General features: G+C 44.6%; 1 protein-coding gene across 4 annotated transcripts; it reads right to left on the bottom strand.

The window, feature by feature from the left end:
- Window positions 1–1,568: 1,568 nt before the first annotated feature.
- Window positions 1,569–16,239, bottom strand: ivns1abpa (influenza virus NS1A binding protein a). Of its 4 annotated transcripts, none has more exons than XM_083970594.1 (15): window positions 16,015–16,239; window positions 10,931–11,175; window positions 10,557–10,690; window positions 9,798–9,967; window positions 9,589–9,664; window positions 9,316–9,489; window positions 8,111–8,236; window positions 6,306–6,416; window positions 5,623–5,764; window positions 5,194–5,418; window positions 4,647–4,768; window positions 4,262–4,388; window positions 4,012–4,143; window positions 2,914–3,087; window positions 1,569–2,806 (listed from the first exon to the last, which is right to left on the bottom strand). In XM_083970594.1, the coding sequence occupies exons 3-15, from the start codon at window positions 10,665–10,667 to the stop codon at window positions 2,544–2,546; spliced, it is 1,953 nt and encodes a 650-aa protein (XP_083826720.1). In that variant the 5' UTR covers window positions 10,668–10,690; window positions 10,931–11,175; window positions 16,015–16,239; the 3' UTR covers window positions 1,569–2,543. The 4 variants fall into 4 exon arrangements, with proteins under 4 accessions (XP_083826720.1, XP_083826719.1, XP_083826718.1 ...); XM_083970593.1 differs by lacking the exon at window positions 16,015–16,239 and adding an exon at window positions 11,540–11,796; XM_083970592.1 differs by lacking the exon at window positions 16,015–16,239 and adding an exon at window positions 11,526–11,788.
- Between the last annotated feature and the right edge of the window lie 283 nt (window positions 16,240–16,522).

Genomic DNA, 16,522 nt, shown 5'->3' with positions numbered 1-16,522 from the left:
ACTCTTAATACAGTCATGGGTTGAAAACCAGTGAACAGACAATTTCAGGTTTTGCCCCTTTTTGTTGATTTTTACAAGTGGAAATGTAAATGTATTTGATGAAAAAAATATATTTCAAATGAAGAGAGTTAAATGTTTACATTGAGAAATTAAAATTGATTTGTTTTTTTTTAAAGCTTTGCCTTGTGAGACTTATTTTTATCTGCATCATTTCCGTTTGACCTTCATGTGGTGGTGAGTTTGTGAACTGACGCAGCCTCAGTCACGGTGCTACTGTATTTCCTGCAGGGTTTTTTTTTTTTTTGGAGGCTCACCTGCGTGTGCGCTGTGATTAATGTGCCCCGAGCGTGAGCGTGTGTGGTGACTAAGGGGATTAGCGCGCAGGTGACGCCAGCAGACAGGCTGGGATTACACCTGCTGCTGCTGTAACACACAGGGAGGCTAAAGCATCAGACGTCACACCGGAGGAGGTGGATGGAGGAGGGAGGGAGGGAGGAGCAGACACAGACAGTGAGGGTCAATGACGATCTGGAGTCACTGAACTTCCTGTCTCATTCATATATTGCAGAGTTGGACACACAGTGAACATATTGTTCAGTTGTAATTTTGGATTACAGACACCAAATCTCCTTTTTACTGTCTTGAAAAATTATCCTTTGAATTTTGTGTAATCCAGAGCTAGACTAAGGATGAACAGCTTTTATCCTGGACTGTTGATGCGATGGAAACTTGCACGCTACTGGGTTTTATCTCCTTTTGTCTCAAAGTGAATTCATGTGTAAAGTGTGAATTGCTTTTGTTATTCTGCTCAGCGTTTGACTTCTAGGAGTTTAAAGTATAAATCCAAAGCAAAGAGAAGAAGTCAGTAATTAAATGTTCCCAGTTCACTGTATGAGGGAATAAGGAGGAGACTGGATCAGATTTTGTATTAGTGGCCAAACAGAAATGACAGACTGTGAGTATCTGAGTATTTAGTCTCCTACTCGCTGCACGTGGCCTGTGTGTGACAAGGCTTTTTTTTTTTTTTTAAACTGCAGCTGTCAGGTGTGTCAGAGATTATCAGACGGCAACTTGTGAATGAGCACAGGGGCGGGGAGGGATTTAACCGATTCTGACTGGCTGTCGGTGACTTCCGAGGTCATGCAGATGCGGCAAGCTCAGCTGGTCCCCGTTCAGCAAGTCACGGCCCACGGTGAGCGAGTGTCGCCGGTCCTTCCTGCTGAGGTCTGTTAGCCAGCTTAGTATAATCTCCCTCTAAAAGACACTTAGAGGAGCTAGAAAAAAACCTGGTTTAGCGTGATAGTCCCCGAGGAAAATGGGTGGCAATGGAAGCATAGACGGGCAATGACCAGGAAAGAGTCATTTAACAGAGCCGGGGGGGAGACGAGGGCCCAATAAAGGCTAAATTTAGGGTCATTAAAATCAGCTGTTGGACACTAAAGTCAAGGCTTCCTGTCTAGTTTTAATTCTTTAAAATGCTCAAGCCTCAAGTGCAACCACCTAAATATAAAACCATCCCTTAGAGACGTTTACACGTTACACACAAGTCATTCCACTGAGAACCAAAATCAGATTTAAATGATTTATTAATTAAGAAATGTTACAAATGTGATAACTTTTCTTTGCTTTAACATTCCTTCCAGAAGAATCTGCCAATGCCTGACACTTGAAAACACAAAAGAAAAGAAGGATCTTCAGTAAACTGCATCTCTACATACATCAAGTAGTTAAAATCACGATAACAAAAAGTTTGGTTAGCAGAAGCATTGTTGTGCGTGCAGAAGAAAAATTAACTAAAACCGGCACTGGTTAGATTCGTTGACTTAAGCTGTCTGCTACTACTTTTATTTTATTGGTAAATCAGCAGTGTATAAAAAATATAAAAAAGGCCATCGTTTAAGATTCAAAAAGCAACCCAGCTTGTTTAAAATGACACAAAAAGCCATGACGGGTGTTTAATTAACTCTCACTCTGAGTAAGGCTTCAAACCATTGACCTTTAAATATGTGAGCAAAAATTACATTTTCCACAACAGAAATATTCTTAAATAAACTTGAACATTTTTGAACTTTCAAAAGTCAAATCGTCATCACTCCACACTGCCACCTTCCCAGTGACCGACAGTAGATAGCTCAACTGAAAACCTCCGATGAAAGTGACAAACCTTTCAACTCTAAGAGAAAAAGAAAAGCACTAAATGTGTATTAAATGTTGGCATATGACAAAAAATGAGGAAGAAAAAACAAAACTATATACAGCACGAAAAAAAAAAAAAAGTATGCAATATGCAAAGGCGTTATGTTGCTTTTGGCAACAACCCTCCCCACCCGCCCCTCCCCACCCCAATAGAAGCCGGTCTTCACTGAAGACCCCTCGCCCCGACGTCCCCCTCCCCCACCCATACATATCCGCTCATACACACACAGAACGTCACGAAACACGATTACGTCACTAAGCCTGTTAGTTTGGAAAAAGGTGAAGCACTGTGAGACTCCCCGACCCCGCCCGGCCCCCTCCCCCTCCTCCCCGTCTCCTCCCCCCCCTCAGTCGCAGAGAGGAGACGGGGGCTTGGCACAGTCGTTCCACTCGTCCGTCTCGGGGCTGTACACCTCCAGAGTGTTGAGGAACTCGTTCCCGTCGAAGCCGCCCACGGCGTAGATGGACTCGCCCAGCATGGCCACGCCGGCGTTGCTGCGTGACGACATCATGCTACCCAGCATCCTCCACTCGTTGCGGGCGGGGTCGTACATCTCCACACAGCGGAGAGCGTGCGAGCCGTCGAAGCCGCCGACAACAAACAGTTTGCCTGGGCGGAGACGGATAGAGACGTCAGAATGAAACTTCCCACAACTTATCAACACTACGATCGTCACACCACCACCATGTTTTTGGGTCGTGGACTTTTTTTTTTACCTGCATGGACGGCGACGCCGGCTCCCCTGCGAGCGACGTTCATGGGGGCGATCAGGGTCCAGGTGTTGTTCTCAGGGTTGTAGCGTTCCACAGTGTTCAGGCAGTTCCACGACTCCGCCCCTCCGATCACATACATGAAGCCCTCCAACTCGCACACTGCTGCCTGGTGCCGCCCTGAGAAGAAGAAAGATTTATGAATCCAACCTTTCGTTTCTCCTCGGGGGGCAAATCTGTGCTGTGACAGCTGTGTAATAAAAACCTCTTCCTTCATTTGGGTCTCAGCTACTCTCATGTACGGTCTTGTTCATGTGTCACGTTATCGTGTTGTCAAACCTGTCAGATGTATGATTTATGACCTGCCAGACTACTCAGTTGGTAACAACACTAGTACAGGCTGATCTATTATCAACCATGATTGTACTGAAAGAAATAGTTCAACATTTTTACCTTTTATTGTTGGTGCAAGCTGTTTTTAGAACGGCAGAGCAGAGCCGTGAGCTGCTCAGAGCTAGGCTAACTCATCAAATACACAATCCAACGACTCCAAAACGCTCTCGTGGACAAGTTGTGACCTGCACATTCACCACGCTATGAGATAATAACTGAACGTTATGAGACGGACTTGTTTTCGAGGCAAATGCAGAGACTGCTTGCCAACAAAACTGCCCCCGACGGAAACACGCATCAGCGGTTTTGCATGAATTCACCTCATAAACAACTCGATCTTGTAACCTTCCGTTATTATCTCATAGCGTGGTGAATGTGCAGGTCACAACTTGTCCACCAGAGCGTTTTGGAGTCGTTGGATTGTGTATTTGATGAGTTTGATGAGGGAAACCAAGAAATCCCATGAGCCTCCGTAGCGTAGCTCTGAGCAGCTCACGGCTCTGCTCCGCCGTTCTAAAAATAGCTTGCACCTGCAATTAAAGATAACAAACCTACTGCTAAGACTATAGGGATTATGGCAATGGGCCAGTTTGCCAAAAATGTTGAACCATCCCTTTAACAATATAAGATCTGCTCAGATTTATTCAAAAGCCCTCTTAAATATAATGAAGTGTGGTGCTTCAGTGCATGTGGGACTGTGTGGACACGTACTGATGTTAAGAGGGGCACAGTTGAACCAGGTTTTGGCCACGGGGTCAAAAGCATCACAGTTCTTCAGGCCCTTCTGCCCACAGGGGTCCGACCCTCCCACAACATACAGTTTGTTGTTCAAGGAGCAGACACCTTTAAAAAAAAAAAAGAGAGAAGACAGGAACAGCGGTTCAAATAGGCTCCCTCCCTTTTCTTAAGAGATCAATAATGTGCAACGATCAGTTACTTCATCCTTGCAGAGGGGACTGACCTGCATTGCAGCGGTTTGTCCTTAGCTCTGGTACTTGAGCCCACTCATCAGCATGCGGGTCGTACGACTCCCCACAGCTCAGCTCGTCCGAATGCCCGTTTGAACCTCCAATCACGTACAGTTGACCCTGTGAGTGGCAGCGATGGAAAAGTCATGAGGTGACAAATACAACACTAAAAATAAAACATTCAGTTTAACTTTCGTTGCGACCAGAATTTTAAAAACCAAACTATTTGAACAGGCAGTAGGTAAGTATTTACACAAGACAAGAGAAACCCATTTGAACATGGAGTGGGTGCAATTCTAGGCCGATATTCTAAAGGTGCACTTTATTGTTGAATCAATAACTCCCTAGATAAAAAGAAGAATGAGTGATGTACTGTACCATGAGTACAGCCATCTGGAATCGAGCCCTCGGAGTCCGCATCGGAGCGATGAAGGTCCAGCGGTCCTCTTTGGGGTCGTAACACTCCACAGTCCTCAGACACTCCTCTCTGTTGTAGCCTCCTGCAACATCACAAAGAAGAACATGGATCAGAATCACTTTTAGGACTTACTTCAAATTTCTCCCCTTATTTTAAAACTGAAAATATATATAAAGCTGTTAGAGAGAATGTCAAAAACCAAGAATCGATGGTACTCGAGCTACAACGAGCGGTGGAGAACCTTAAGGTTATTTACAAAGAGTATGTACTAAAAAGGCAAGGCAAGGCAATTTTATTTGTATAGCCCGTTTTTACAGTTTGTCTCAAAGGGCTTTACAACATCCTCTGCCTTTAGACTCTCACGTCGACTGAGGAAAAACAACTCCCAAGAAAAACCTTTCTACAGGCAAAAAAAGTTGGAGAAACCTCAGGGTGAGCAACAGAGGAGGGATCCCTCACCCAGGAGCCAAGCAAAACATGTATTTAAATCCCGTTGTGGTTCCCCACCTGCTGCGATGAGTCTTCCATTCAGGGCCGCGGTGCCCAGGCCGGAGCGAGCGTAGTGCATGGGAGAGAGCGGGTGCTCCTCCAGCTCCTCCGGCTGGGCCTCGAAGCTGAGGCTCTTCATCAGGCAGGGGGTGGCAGAGGGAGACGTCTGGGGGCTGTTGCGACCGTGCAAGAAGATCACACACAGCATCCCGTCCAGCACAGCCAGACACAGGTAGGTGTTGTCTGGAAGGAAGAAAAATCAAGGTGATTAGACTTGAGGCAGAAAAACAAGTTGAGATTTAAAGGGGCGGCGGGGAGATAATCTAATCCAAAATTGAGATGCTATGTCACAATTGCACTTTTAATTGAATCTCACCTATTATTGTGCAGCATCTGTGAGGCTTGTGCACATACAGCTAATTCAAGCAAATTCAAAAACACACTTACTTGTGGTCTTCTCAGAGGCAATGTACTTCCACTCTCTCCTGCCGGTCTGTTTGGGGGCATTTGCTGCTTGGTTGGAGGGCGACAGGCTTCCTGAGGAGCTGCAGCTCATCTGTCTCTGGGTGCTCTCTCGTACCGGTTTCTTCTGCAAGAGCACAGCGCAGCTACAGCAAGCTGTCACCACACGCCCACCCAGTTCCCGTGCCTAACACCAAACCTAAATCATATCCCAATCTACTACGCTTAGATCCGAAATGTAGACGAGGGGATGTAAATCGTGTCCCCGAGTTTGCACTGAAATCTCAAACCATCTGAAGCCAACAACACAGCACTGCAAACTGTCTCAGACCAAGCTACAGCACACAGTTCATCACAACTTCAAAAAGTAATAAAGAAAATGCTGCCGTCGCTGCCCACTCTTGACACTGATTTTAAAGTCAAAGTGTGGTTTTAATATGTGCTCAACAGCATTAGCCAGGCAGGCATCATAGCTGACATTAGCTTTTACATTGTGGCTAAATCCTAATGAGCCGTAACTATGTGTAGCCAGGCACAGGTTGTGTAGTATTTTTCTGCATGGCCAGGCACAAGCTGCTGTACAAGTAAAAAGCTACAGGCTGCCAAGCACAATGTGGGTAGAGAGACTTCGTTTAAAGTGAAGCCAGGCACAAGCTGCTGTCGAGTACCTGCACAAACTGAAGGTGGTCCTCCTCGCCACCAAACACCTCACTGTGCCCCTCAATCACCAGCCCTCCATCCACCAGTTTATGGTCAGGTGAGTAGTACAGCGTTTGCACCTGCAAGACAAACAGGAACAACACACCTATGTGGCTGTCTCCATGGCAACAAACTGAGAGCCCCAGCATAATGGGAAGCATGAGGAGGAGGAGTAGGAGGAGGAAGGAGGAAGGGGAGGGGGGGGAGCTGTGCTGTGAAGAGAAGGAGGGGGAGGGGGACGAAGGCCTGGATCTTCAGCCTCGAGTGCAACGCTCCCTTTAAAAAGACACACGGCTCAGCCGCTCCACACAGAGCGGGTTAAATATTTCAGCTCAAGAAGGTAACGCACAGCGACTTCTCTGAAATTTGCATCTAAAAAAAAAGAGGGAGCTGGTGATGAATCAACCGCTGCATCTGGAAAATTCTTCTGTGAAGAAAGAAGACGAGGAGGAGGAGGAGGAGGATGAGGGGCTCCATGCAGCTCTCCCCCTCCTCACCACCTCTGCTGCTTGGAAACGGGTCCTCTAGCTGAAGAAGTTGGGTCATTGTGATGGCGGCCACAATAGGCAGTCAAATCCAGATGACTAAACGATGACAGTACGTCTTGTTGCAACAACCATCAAGCTTAGCTTGAACATTAGAGATTAAAATCTCATGACAGATTCAAACCCATCAAGAAATAAAAGCAAAACTACTTGTTCTGGTCAGACCAGACAAAATAATAGTGAGGAAATCTGTTGAAGTCACTCAGTAGTCCAGCTCATGGTAAACGTTTGGAAAAGAGGGTTTAAAAAAAAAAGAAAAGCAAAATGCTCCTTTAGGTTTTGTTGAATGTGAGAAGAAAAATTCAAGTGATGGTTTGTTGTCTAGTGAAATGTGTTGTTTTCTTAACAAATTACCATGCGTATGTGAAATGCTGGTTTCTGTCCGATGCCAAATTTGAGTGGTACTGGACCACAACAGTGGCTGGATAGGTCTGTATTAGCATGCACTGTTACTGTTACTTTATGTGTTGCACAGGCACATCCAATTAGATGTGTTTGTTGCTAATGGTTTGTGGGAGAAATGTTTTTTTTAATGCAGAAATGAGATGCATCTGTATGTGTGGCATGGACAGATGGGAGCACAGTGTTGGCTGCAAAGAGAGGCTGCTGAGAGGCAGTAGTGCTCCTCTCCTCGCTCTCTCTCTCTCTCTTTTCTCTGACTCATTACCCTGGTGGCTCAGTCCTGGCTCCTCAGTCTGGTCTCCTGCTGCTGCTAATAAACCTACAGGAGAGATAAATCAATGGGGAGGAGTGCCTGTTAGTGCTGGAGCAACAAACACGCACCTGTTCAGATAAGTAAAGTGGCAGTGAGACAACAGAATCAAGGGTCAGACCTTTGAGAACCTGTGGTCTTTTTGTTATTTTTTTGCGTTTCAGCGGAGAACAGCACTGTCATACTCAGATGGGGTTTTATGTAAACCAATCACGTACCCAAAAGAGAACAGTGGAAACAAAAAACAAGAGCAAAACAGCAGCTCTTTTTTTGGCTCACCTCTAATGTGTTGTATGGGTCAGGGGTACAGAGTTTCTTACTGCAAAAACCTCAACAAATCACAGGGGAAAAAAAAGAACAGTCCTGACATGGCAGCATGACAGTGGCATGCTATTTCTATTTCAGCCCCCTTAACGGCTTCTTGATGTCAAAAACAGGAGTCAGAAGAAGAAGAAGGGGGAAGGGGGGCAGGTTAGCATCGAACATCGACCCAGAGAGTTGCGTGATCTGTACTGACCTCCTCCATCAGTCGTTCCAGTTGGTCTCCGTTCTCCCAGAGGCTACGCTGCACCCAGTTGAGCACCTTCGAATAGAGCTTGCCATTGCTGGGCAGGGCAAGGTTGTCTTCTAGCATTACTTCTAACTGTAAAAACACAGAAACGGGAGCTGGTGTTAATATGCAACAGGAATAAAGTGAATGCAAATCAGTACCAGGACCTTGACTGCTCATACTTGAGCTAACTGGCTGATTAATAATTTACCTTCGCCCTTTTTGATTCAATATGTTGTACCTATTTACTTGCTTGGGAATAACCCACGAGTCATACATGCAATCAATATATTAAGAACTGGATGTATTTTAAAATGCATGTGAATTTTAAGTGTCCCAAGAGAAAAGGGACTAATGTGAACGGTGAAGACTCGGGCTGCTTAAACATTTCCCTTTGTTTCTTTAAATGACCGAAGGGCGACTCCAGCAATTACCTAATGGGCCACATAGCTGTCAGTCATTGATGTTTTCTGTAATGATCAATGCAGACCATTTAACAAGTTTGTGGTTGACTTAACCATTGGATTTTCACTACAAATTGGAACTGCATTGGGAAAATGATTAAACAATAGATACATTTTCCCCAATTAGACATTTTTCCATTTGGGATCTTGAGTGCGAGTGGTGGTCCAGAGTGATATCATCAGATTTCTTATTGTTTGGCCAACAGTCACAAGCCTCAGCGTAATTCAATTTATAATTTACAATGATGTATTTGAGAAACTACTGAACGTAAGTTTCATGATCACATGACAGAAATGAACAGATTTCACATATACTTCACATACTGTACATCAACTCATCGTTAGGGCACTAGCTCTTTATCTGACCCCGAGTTAACCCTTTGTGTAGTCATCGCCTACCTACGCTTGGTCTTACAAATTGCATATGTTTAAGCCTGCTGCCCTTAATACACTCTCAGCTGGCTTTAGCAGTGGGGAAAATCTATATGAGGCACACCTGCACACTTAGTGTTTGTAATCTCATGACAAAGCTAGAAAGGTAAAAATATACAAAGCTTAAGCAGTTTATTATTCAACATGAGACCTCCAACACTGGTCAGAGGAAAGAGGTCAAAGAGCAGCGACCAATGGCCTTGCAGCTTCATAATCAGAGAACGGCTCCAGCTCTAAACTAACTATTAAGTCCTTGTGCAGCCTTTCATTCAGTACCTTGAGGCGGGGAAGTTTGAGGAAGTCCTCCTGTTCAGACACTTCCAGCAGATGATCTTGGATAAAGGCATCCACCTTGGCCAAAACTCTGGCATCTCCCATAGAGCTGGCAAAGTTGCGAAAAGAGATGGCGTTCTGGGAATCCATCTTAGACAGCAGATAGTCGCCACAAATCTGGGAAGTGAGTGTGACAGGTTTGAGTAAATTATATATGTGTGCAATCCAGTTGAAACTTGCTGGATTTGATGAGTGGCGCATAAAGTTATACCGTACCTGTTTGACTCGCTCCATCTTGAACCTTTTTGCTGCTGAATACACTTCCTTGACCCGCTCTTTATCTGCCTTGAGTCTGTGTGGAGCACAGAAAAAACAAAAACAAACAAAAAACAGGTTGTTAATCATTTTCAAATGTCAAATGTTGAGAATTTTGCAATGATTAGATCAGGGACAAAAAGGTCAAAAAGGCCAAATGTGCTACTGACTGGGCAGTATAGGCGTAGTTGAGCAAGATCTCCACAGCCTCCGGGTCCAAGTCCTCAAAAGTGACATGTGAGACTCCGTGAGGCTCAAGGTCACTATTGAAGATCTCAAACAAGTAGGGACTGCAGCAAGCCAGAACAGCACGGTGAGCCATCAGCTCATGACCACACACCTGGATGAACGGGTAGAGAGAGAAAACAAACATTTTAAAATGTGTTGCTGAAGAGGGAAAAAGTATCTCTGCTCTTAAAAGAAGATGACTGATAGAAAACAACATTTGTGTCTTAGGGTTAAAGGAAACTAAAGAAACACATGATATTGATCTGCAGAAAGTCTATCATGAAAAAGAAATCTGAGTTACAACAATGCCATTTCCTGATTGGCTGCAAACGTCTTTCCAAAGTCTTATCATTACAAACGATGGAGACAGGTTCTCACACAAGCTGTGTGAACTGGTTCTCAGACTTGAGGTATGAAAACAATGAGAACAACAGAAAATAACAAATACTTGTAGTCTTATTTTCATAGTTTGCAAGTTGTTTGAGTAAAAAACAGAAAACATTCTTTCCCAGCCCCAGGGAACCATGCAGAATCTCCCTTTCACAAAACATATTAGTTTAGCCAAAACTAACATCTTGTGTGTCTCAAACTGTTTTGTATTCTCTCAAATCCTCTATTATATGGTGACCTTGGCCACTTATGTGCAGTGGCAAGTGCAAAAAACCATGTGTGTGTGTCTGTGGGTTTGCATTAAACCATACCTGCAGTCTAACATCACAGAACTGACCACTCTTTCTCAGAGCATTCATTTTGGCCACGGTAGAATCCAGGAAACTCTCATCCTCAAAGATTAAATAGCCGTTGGGAATCATCTTGGTAAATTTTGATGGTATGTCTGTGAAAGAGAAACATATTTAAAAAAAAAAAACACAGGAAAAAAGAGAATTATTCTTTTATACTGAAAGCAATAATACCCAGCATGCTATTCTTCTGTACCCTTCCCAACGTGCTTTCAACTGCACAACATAGTAATAGCTGGCTTTATTAATTGATGACCAGAGAGAGGATTAGGATTAGGTTCCTGTGATGTGCATTGTGCATTATAATCTGTCCTATGCATTAGTCATGGCCTTACCTAATAGAAAATAGTAAGTGCCACCGCAGAGAGCAGGCGAAGCAGACTGAGAACTGAATCGTCTTCACCCAAGGAGAGGGATGGGAAGCAGAAGAAATGCTAGTTGACTTCAGGGGCGTGATCAGCCGGGAGAGGGGGATCAGCCGCACGGACAAACTATCAGGCTTGAAGCGACTGTAATCAAGTCCTCGGGATCCCGTTGGCTATAGAGTTGTACTTATTCTGTGTTGGTCATACATTATAACCTAGGAGAAGGGGAAAAAAAGGAGAAAAGAGACATGAGTTTTTGATTATTCTTTTTTTTTAAAAAGAGATCGGCAAAGAACAAAAAGCTCATATTGAAATTCATTGCTGCCTATTCTTGGATCTGGAGCCGCACTCGCATGAGTCAGATCCACGTGGTAAATCGAGGCGACCTCGCACATGTGATGGCAGATGAGAACACTGCTTGCTCTCCCTCCTCCTTTTCCACTCTTTTCCCCGAACGAGTCCAAACACAGCGTAGAGTAAACCGACCTCACAGCGTTTTCCATATTCCATTTCCCCTCCACATTAATACAAAAATTCAAGGACAGACAAGATTGTGGATACACACCGACTTCATCTCACCACATATTCCTTCCTTGATTAAGATCGGGCAGAAAACAGCAGAGTTCAGCATTTCATTCCAGCATCCTGTCCACCAAAAGCCACACACGGCTGGTAGCTAAGCCCATGCCTTTGATAGTCCTCCCTTACAACACCCTCTATTAAGCGCTTCAAATCTCCACACCTGCTGCTATGTCCCACCAGGCCAAGCAAGACTGTTTAATCCGTCTCATGCCTTCAGCTCCGTCTCCACCCTCTCTGAAGCCGGACCACTCAAACACTATGTTATGTGACAAGCCCCTTTGGTTGGCTCCTCCCCACCATGAGCCCTTTCATTCAAGCACTGACCTATAAGGAAAACACAGCAGGGAAGAACTTACGACAGCATTTACACACCCAGACAGTTGGTTAGATGCAGTAATCGTCTGGCTTTTTTTTTTCTTTTCTTTTTTTAACTGCAGCGCTGCACTTTAAATTATGGTTGGCAAGCCCACATACCACGTAAACCTGGCCCCTAAGCCCCGCCTACACATGAACGTCACACCCAACATCCCACATCCCTCCCATCTCGAGATATTTTATTCTGCCAATAAAAAGAGTTAATTTTAACAAATAAATAATAAACTACCAGTGAGATCTTGAAAAATTAACATGGCTGATGTAACTTTAGGCCAAAGCACATCGACAGTATATGCCATCTGCAGTTTGAAGCTCCATAAATAAATGAGTTTTATCACCGTCTCTGCTGGAGAGAAAAGAAGAAGACGGACCACAGCAGCTGCCCCCGTAGTCTGAAACCGTATCCAGGCCCCATGTGACAAGGTTTTCATGAGCAGCCTCGCTTTGTGCAGCACAACTTGTATGAGATTATAACACATAAAAAAAAAAAAGAAGCTGTGATTTCAGTCAACTGCCCTCAACACTAATGTCAGTCAGGTTTCATACCAGCGCATGAATCGTTGTGTAAGAAAAGAGGTATTTTTACAATCTTCCCCTCAGGCAGGGGGGGAAGCTATAAAACAAAATACTTTATTATTAAACTGATTCTTTAATCTTGTGACAGCTTTATCTATTAAAGTTTCATGTCCAGCTGCTTCGAGCATCGTCATCCACCGTGAGCAGACCTGAGGTTATGTTTATCTGCTCACACAATACTGACAATGTAAAAAAAAAAAAAAAGACAGCCAGTGACATTGAAGCACACCAACAGTGTACTCTTTGTATGCAGCGGAAATAATAACCATCTGCTCCATGGTCAGATGGTTTGGAGGTAAGGTATACAAAAACACACAGTCCTGCAAACCCATAGCCAGGACAGTTTTCAGCCGACAAGAAAATAAATAAATGCTTCTTCGATTGTGAGACATCAGCACACTTTGGACTCAGCAAGTCATTCTCTACCGCCATGGGCTTCGCCATTTCATTAACTAATCCCTACAACAGCAGCAGAATAAGAAAAAGGGCCAAATTGGTTCTACAAGAAAATCACAATGCCAGTTTAATACCAAAAGCAAGCTTTACATATTACCCTCAAAGATTACACATTACGCTAGGTGATGATTTGTGTGCCAGTCATCTGAAACCATCATCTATCTGATATTTAGAATCACCCACAAACCACAAATACATGTACTTAGCCAGATCGACAAAAACAAAATACTCAAATCCAGTGACCTACTAAACTCAAAACCGCGCTGCCCAGCGGGAGCTTAATAATCATAAGTCAAGTACGAGAAGGAAAAAAAAGGAGGAATTATGTTGAGACTGGACTGTTTATCCTCTGAGTCTTTAACCATTTTTTCACCTTTACACTTTGACAGAGCACGCAGCATGATGGGAGGAGAAAGTAAAGACAGAGTTTGCAAGGAGAGGAAGACAGCTACATCATTTTAAAGGGGGAGATGGAATAAAATGAACAATGAAAATGAATTATTGGATTGCTCTGGAAACGCACCGCGCACAAATGTTATGTCACCGTGAGAGAGTTTTCTATTCAAAGGCAGTTAAACGCGCACTGAACAGCCAAGATTGTTATGTCGTCCTGCGGTTATGGGTTTGGCATAAAGTGTAAATGGCGGCAAAACTACTGAGATAAGACTACTGGATGCGCGCCACATTTCTTCTTTTCTTTTTTAATACGGGTAAATGCACAAGCATGATGGCGCGTCTTGAGATTTTGGTCTTGCGACGCTCATGCACTGAGCTGCACTGTATTTTCAGCAAGGTTGGCACGGCAAGCTATGATTTAGCGTGTCCGTGTGTGTGGATGGAGGGAACACTGACCCAGTTTTGACTGGTTATGCAACATCTGGCAAAAAAGACGCCTTGTGTGAAGGCTCAAACGCTGAACTCCTCCACATGGTTCCACCACACTTTGCCTGTTGCCGTGTTCGCCTCTTGTGTCTCCACCCCAACGGGCACTGTGAGGAAAAAACTGTCCTCACTTCTCTAGATTAATATGTTCTATACAAAAAAGCTGCTTCCGTTGTCCACAGTTGTTATATCTGAATAAGAAATAATACTATTCTTTAGATTGATGGAGATTATCTTACACAATCACTGGTGTTACTCTGGAAACAGGAGCTCGGGTATGAAGTCCAGCTACATGATGAACGCTGTGTTCAGTCCATCACACAATTGTTGCCCTCAAGGAAAATGGTTGCCCCCTTTGGTCACTTGCACGGACCAAACACGTTCATGACCGCAAACTTGTTTGAGTATACTGAAATAACAAATATCCAGCTCACTCACATACACACACAACCACACAGGCACACATACATACACAGCAAGCTTGAAGGGCAGACTTTGTGAGCTGGACATGTTGATCTATGGGCATGCGCTTGACAACCAGGGAACAAAGACGAAGAGCACAAAAGCCTAAAAGAGAAAGAGTGAGATTGTTCACAAATTTGTCACAGAGGGTTGCTCTGAATGTATTTTCTCTCTCCATTTTTCCATCTGATTAGCCAGGCACAAAGCTGCAGGTCTGACACTTGGTCAGGAGGACTATCAATGGTTGTTTGACACCCCTCCCCCCAGTGGCGAAGGGAGGCACTGCCAGATATTTCACCCACTTTTCCTGTGTGGAAATTTACCACTTGAAACAGATCGTGAAAACTGCACTCTAATGAGATAGTAACAGCGATTATGGAGGAGAAAGGAAGCAAACGGCGACACACTCTATAATATCTCAGATGACAATAGAGCAACGAGGAAAATGAGGAATAAATCGATTGAGATTTGAGAAATCACAACCACTATAATCCGCCTTCATAATGTAACCTAGAGCAACTCGTTTACATCACAGTGGAATAAAAATGAGAATATCTGCGCGTCAATTAAGGTGTTGTAAAATAGAAATCGTGATTTTTACAGTTTCATATATGGGAATTTTCCACGTGGTTGCCAGCCCTCACAACCGGATTAACCAGCACAGTCGGCCAGGACTAGACTGGAAGCAGCCGGGAGACAGTTTCCTTTCCTGCAGCACTTTATAGGCCACAAACAATTTCCTTTAACCAGACGGATCGATAACAGCACACCCAATAATAATCATAATAATGCTGAATGAAGTTAACGTCACACAGACAGACAAAAGTGAGGCGTCGATTTTCATTTTTTTTTTTTACACAACATGGCACTAAGCGGATCGGAGGGGTGAGTAAAGGACAGGATGTACCCACACTACGTTACCCACCCTGCCAGTGTCATCCCCCCACCCACCACCCCCATAGTGGGCAAGTCCCTACATCCATATACACCCAGTAGTCCATGTTTGTCTATTCGCTGCAAAGCAATGCCATTCATCCCCCTCCCTCCCTCCCTCCTCGCCTCCTCCCTCATCCTCCTCCTCCCACTCTGTGCTGGAGTAATGTACCCGAGCCATCATGTCTGGCTGAGAGCCAAGAGGGGTCTGCACATACATACATCCCGCCGCCAGAAACTGGGTCAAGAAGAAAGCCCCCCCCCCCCCCCCCACCAGGAATCGGCCCAACCCGCAGATAATATATACACTAGACAGGTATGTAGGTAGCTCAGGGCGCGTGTTAGCTAGCGCGTGGTGGTGCTACAACAGCCACACCGGCGGCTTTTTAACAACCATGTCGGACACATCATCCAGTGAGTCGATGACATGTGTCCTCAACCAATGCAAGAGAGAGAGATGCCGCCGGTGTATTTATTAACTATTTGTCACGGAGAGCCAAGTGGACTGTGTCGTTAAATAAAACTGTAGATCTCTAACGTTATTATGCGGAAAGAGCGGTTTTTTTTTACGTGACGTTGTTCGCGCGCCACGAACGTTAAGAGGCGTTTTTCTTTTTACACAAAACTGAGCAAAGACACCGGTTTAACACGATGTTAAAAAGCAATATGTGGCTGAATAACGAGCTGCCAGATGTTCCCAGTGACAGTAGGTTTCTCCCTCCCCCGTTTCTAACGTTACACATGTGACAAAGACACGACTAATGTACGAAATAAATTAAAAATCTTACCTGAGGCGTTTGACAACAAACGATATTAGGCATATTTAATGCGAATTCAGAGTTGGTTGGTTTCGTGTTTTAAAAAAAGCAACGACGCAACGCGGCTACAGGCAGGCACAGCTGGCTCCGGGGTTGTGGTGGTGGCAGTGGCGGTGGTGGTGGTGATATTATAGGCGTAATGTTCCCGTAGTTGTAGGAGGAGAAGCACGTCCACTCTCCGTCCGGTCTGAGCTCGCTCTGACAGGCGGGACGGCGAGAAGCGCGCTCCCGCTGAAGAGCAGCCCGCGAGCGCCACGCCGCCTGTGACGTAGGTGGGCGGAGCCTCTTTTTTTTTTTTTTGCCTCTACTGGAAGGAAGTGACCAAATCCGCCCCTGCCAGGGTGAAATACTGGTGAAATACAGTAGTAGCCCATATGAGGGGGATCATAGACATCTGTGGTTAAAAAAAACAAATAGATAAAATAAAAACAAAGATAGCTACAGCTCTGGAAATGATCAGTTCCTCTGGTTTTACTAT

The sequence above is a fragment of the Trachurus trachurus genome (genome assembly GCF_905171665.1).
Source record: "Trachurus trachurus genome assembly, chromosome: 4".
NCBI lineage: Eukaryota > Metazoa > Chordata > Actinopteri > Carangiformes > Carangidae > Trachurus > Trachurus trachurus.
Note: the sequence above shows the minus strand (reverse complement) of the source record. Positions and strands in the feature narration are given on the sequence as shown.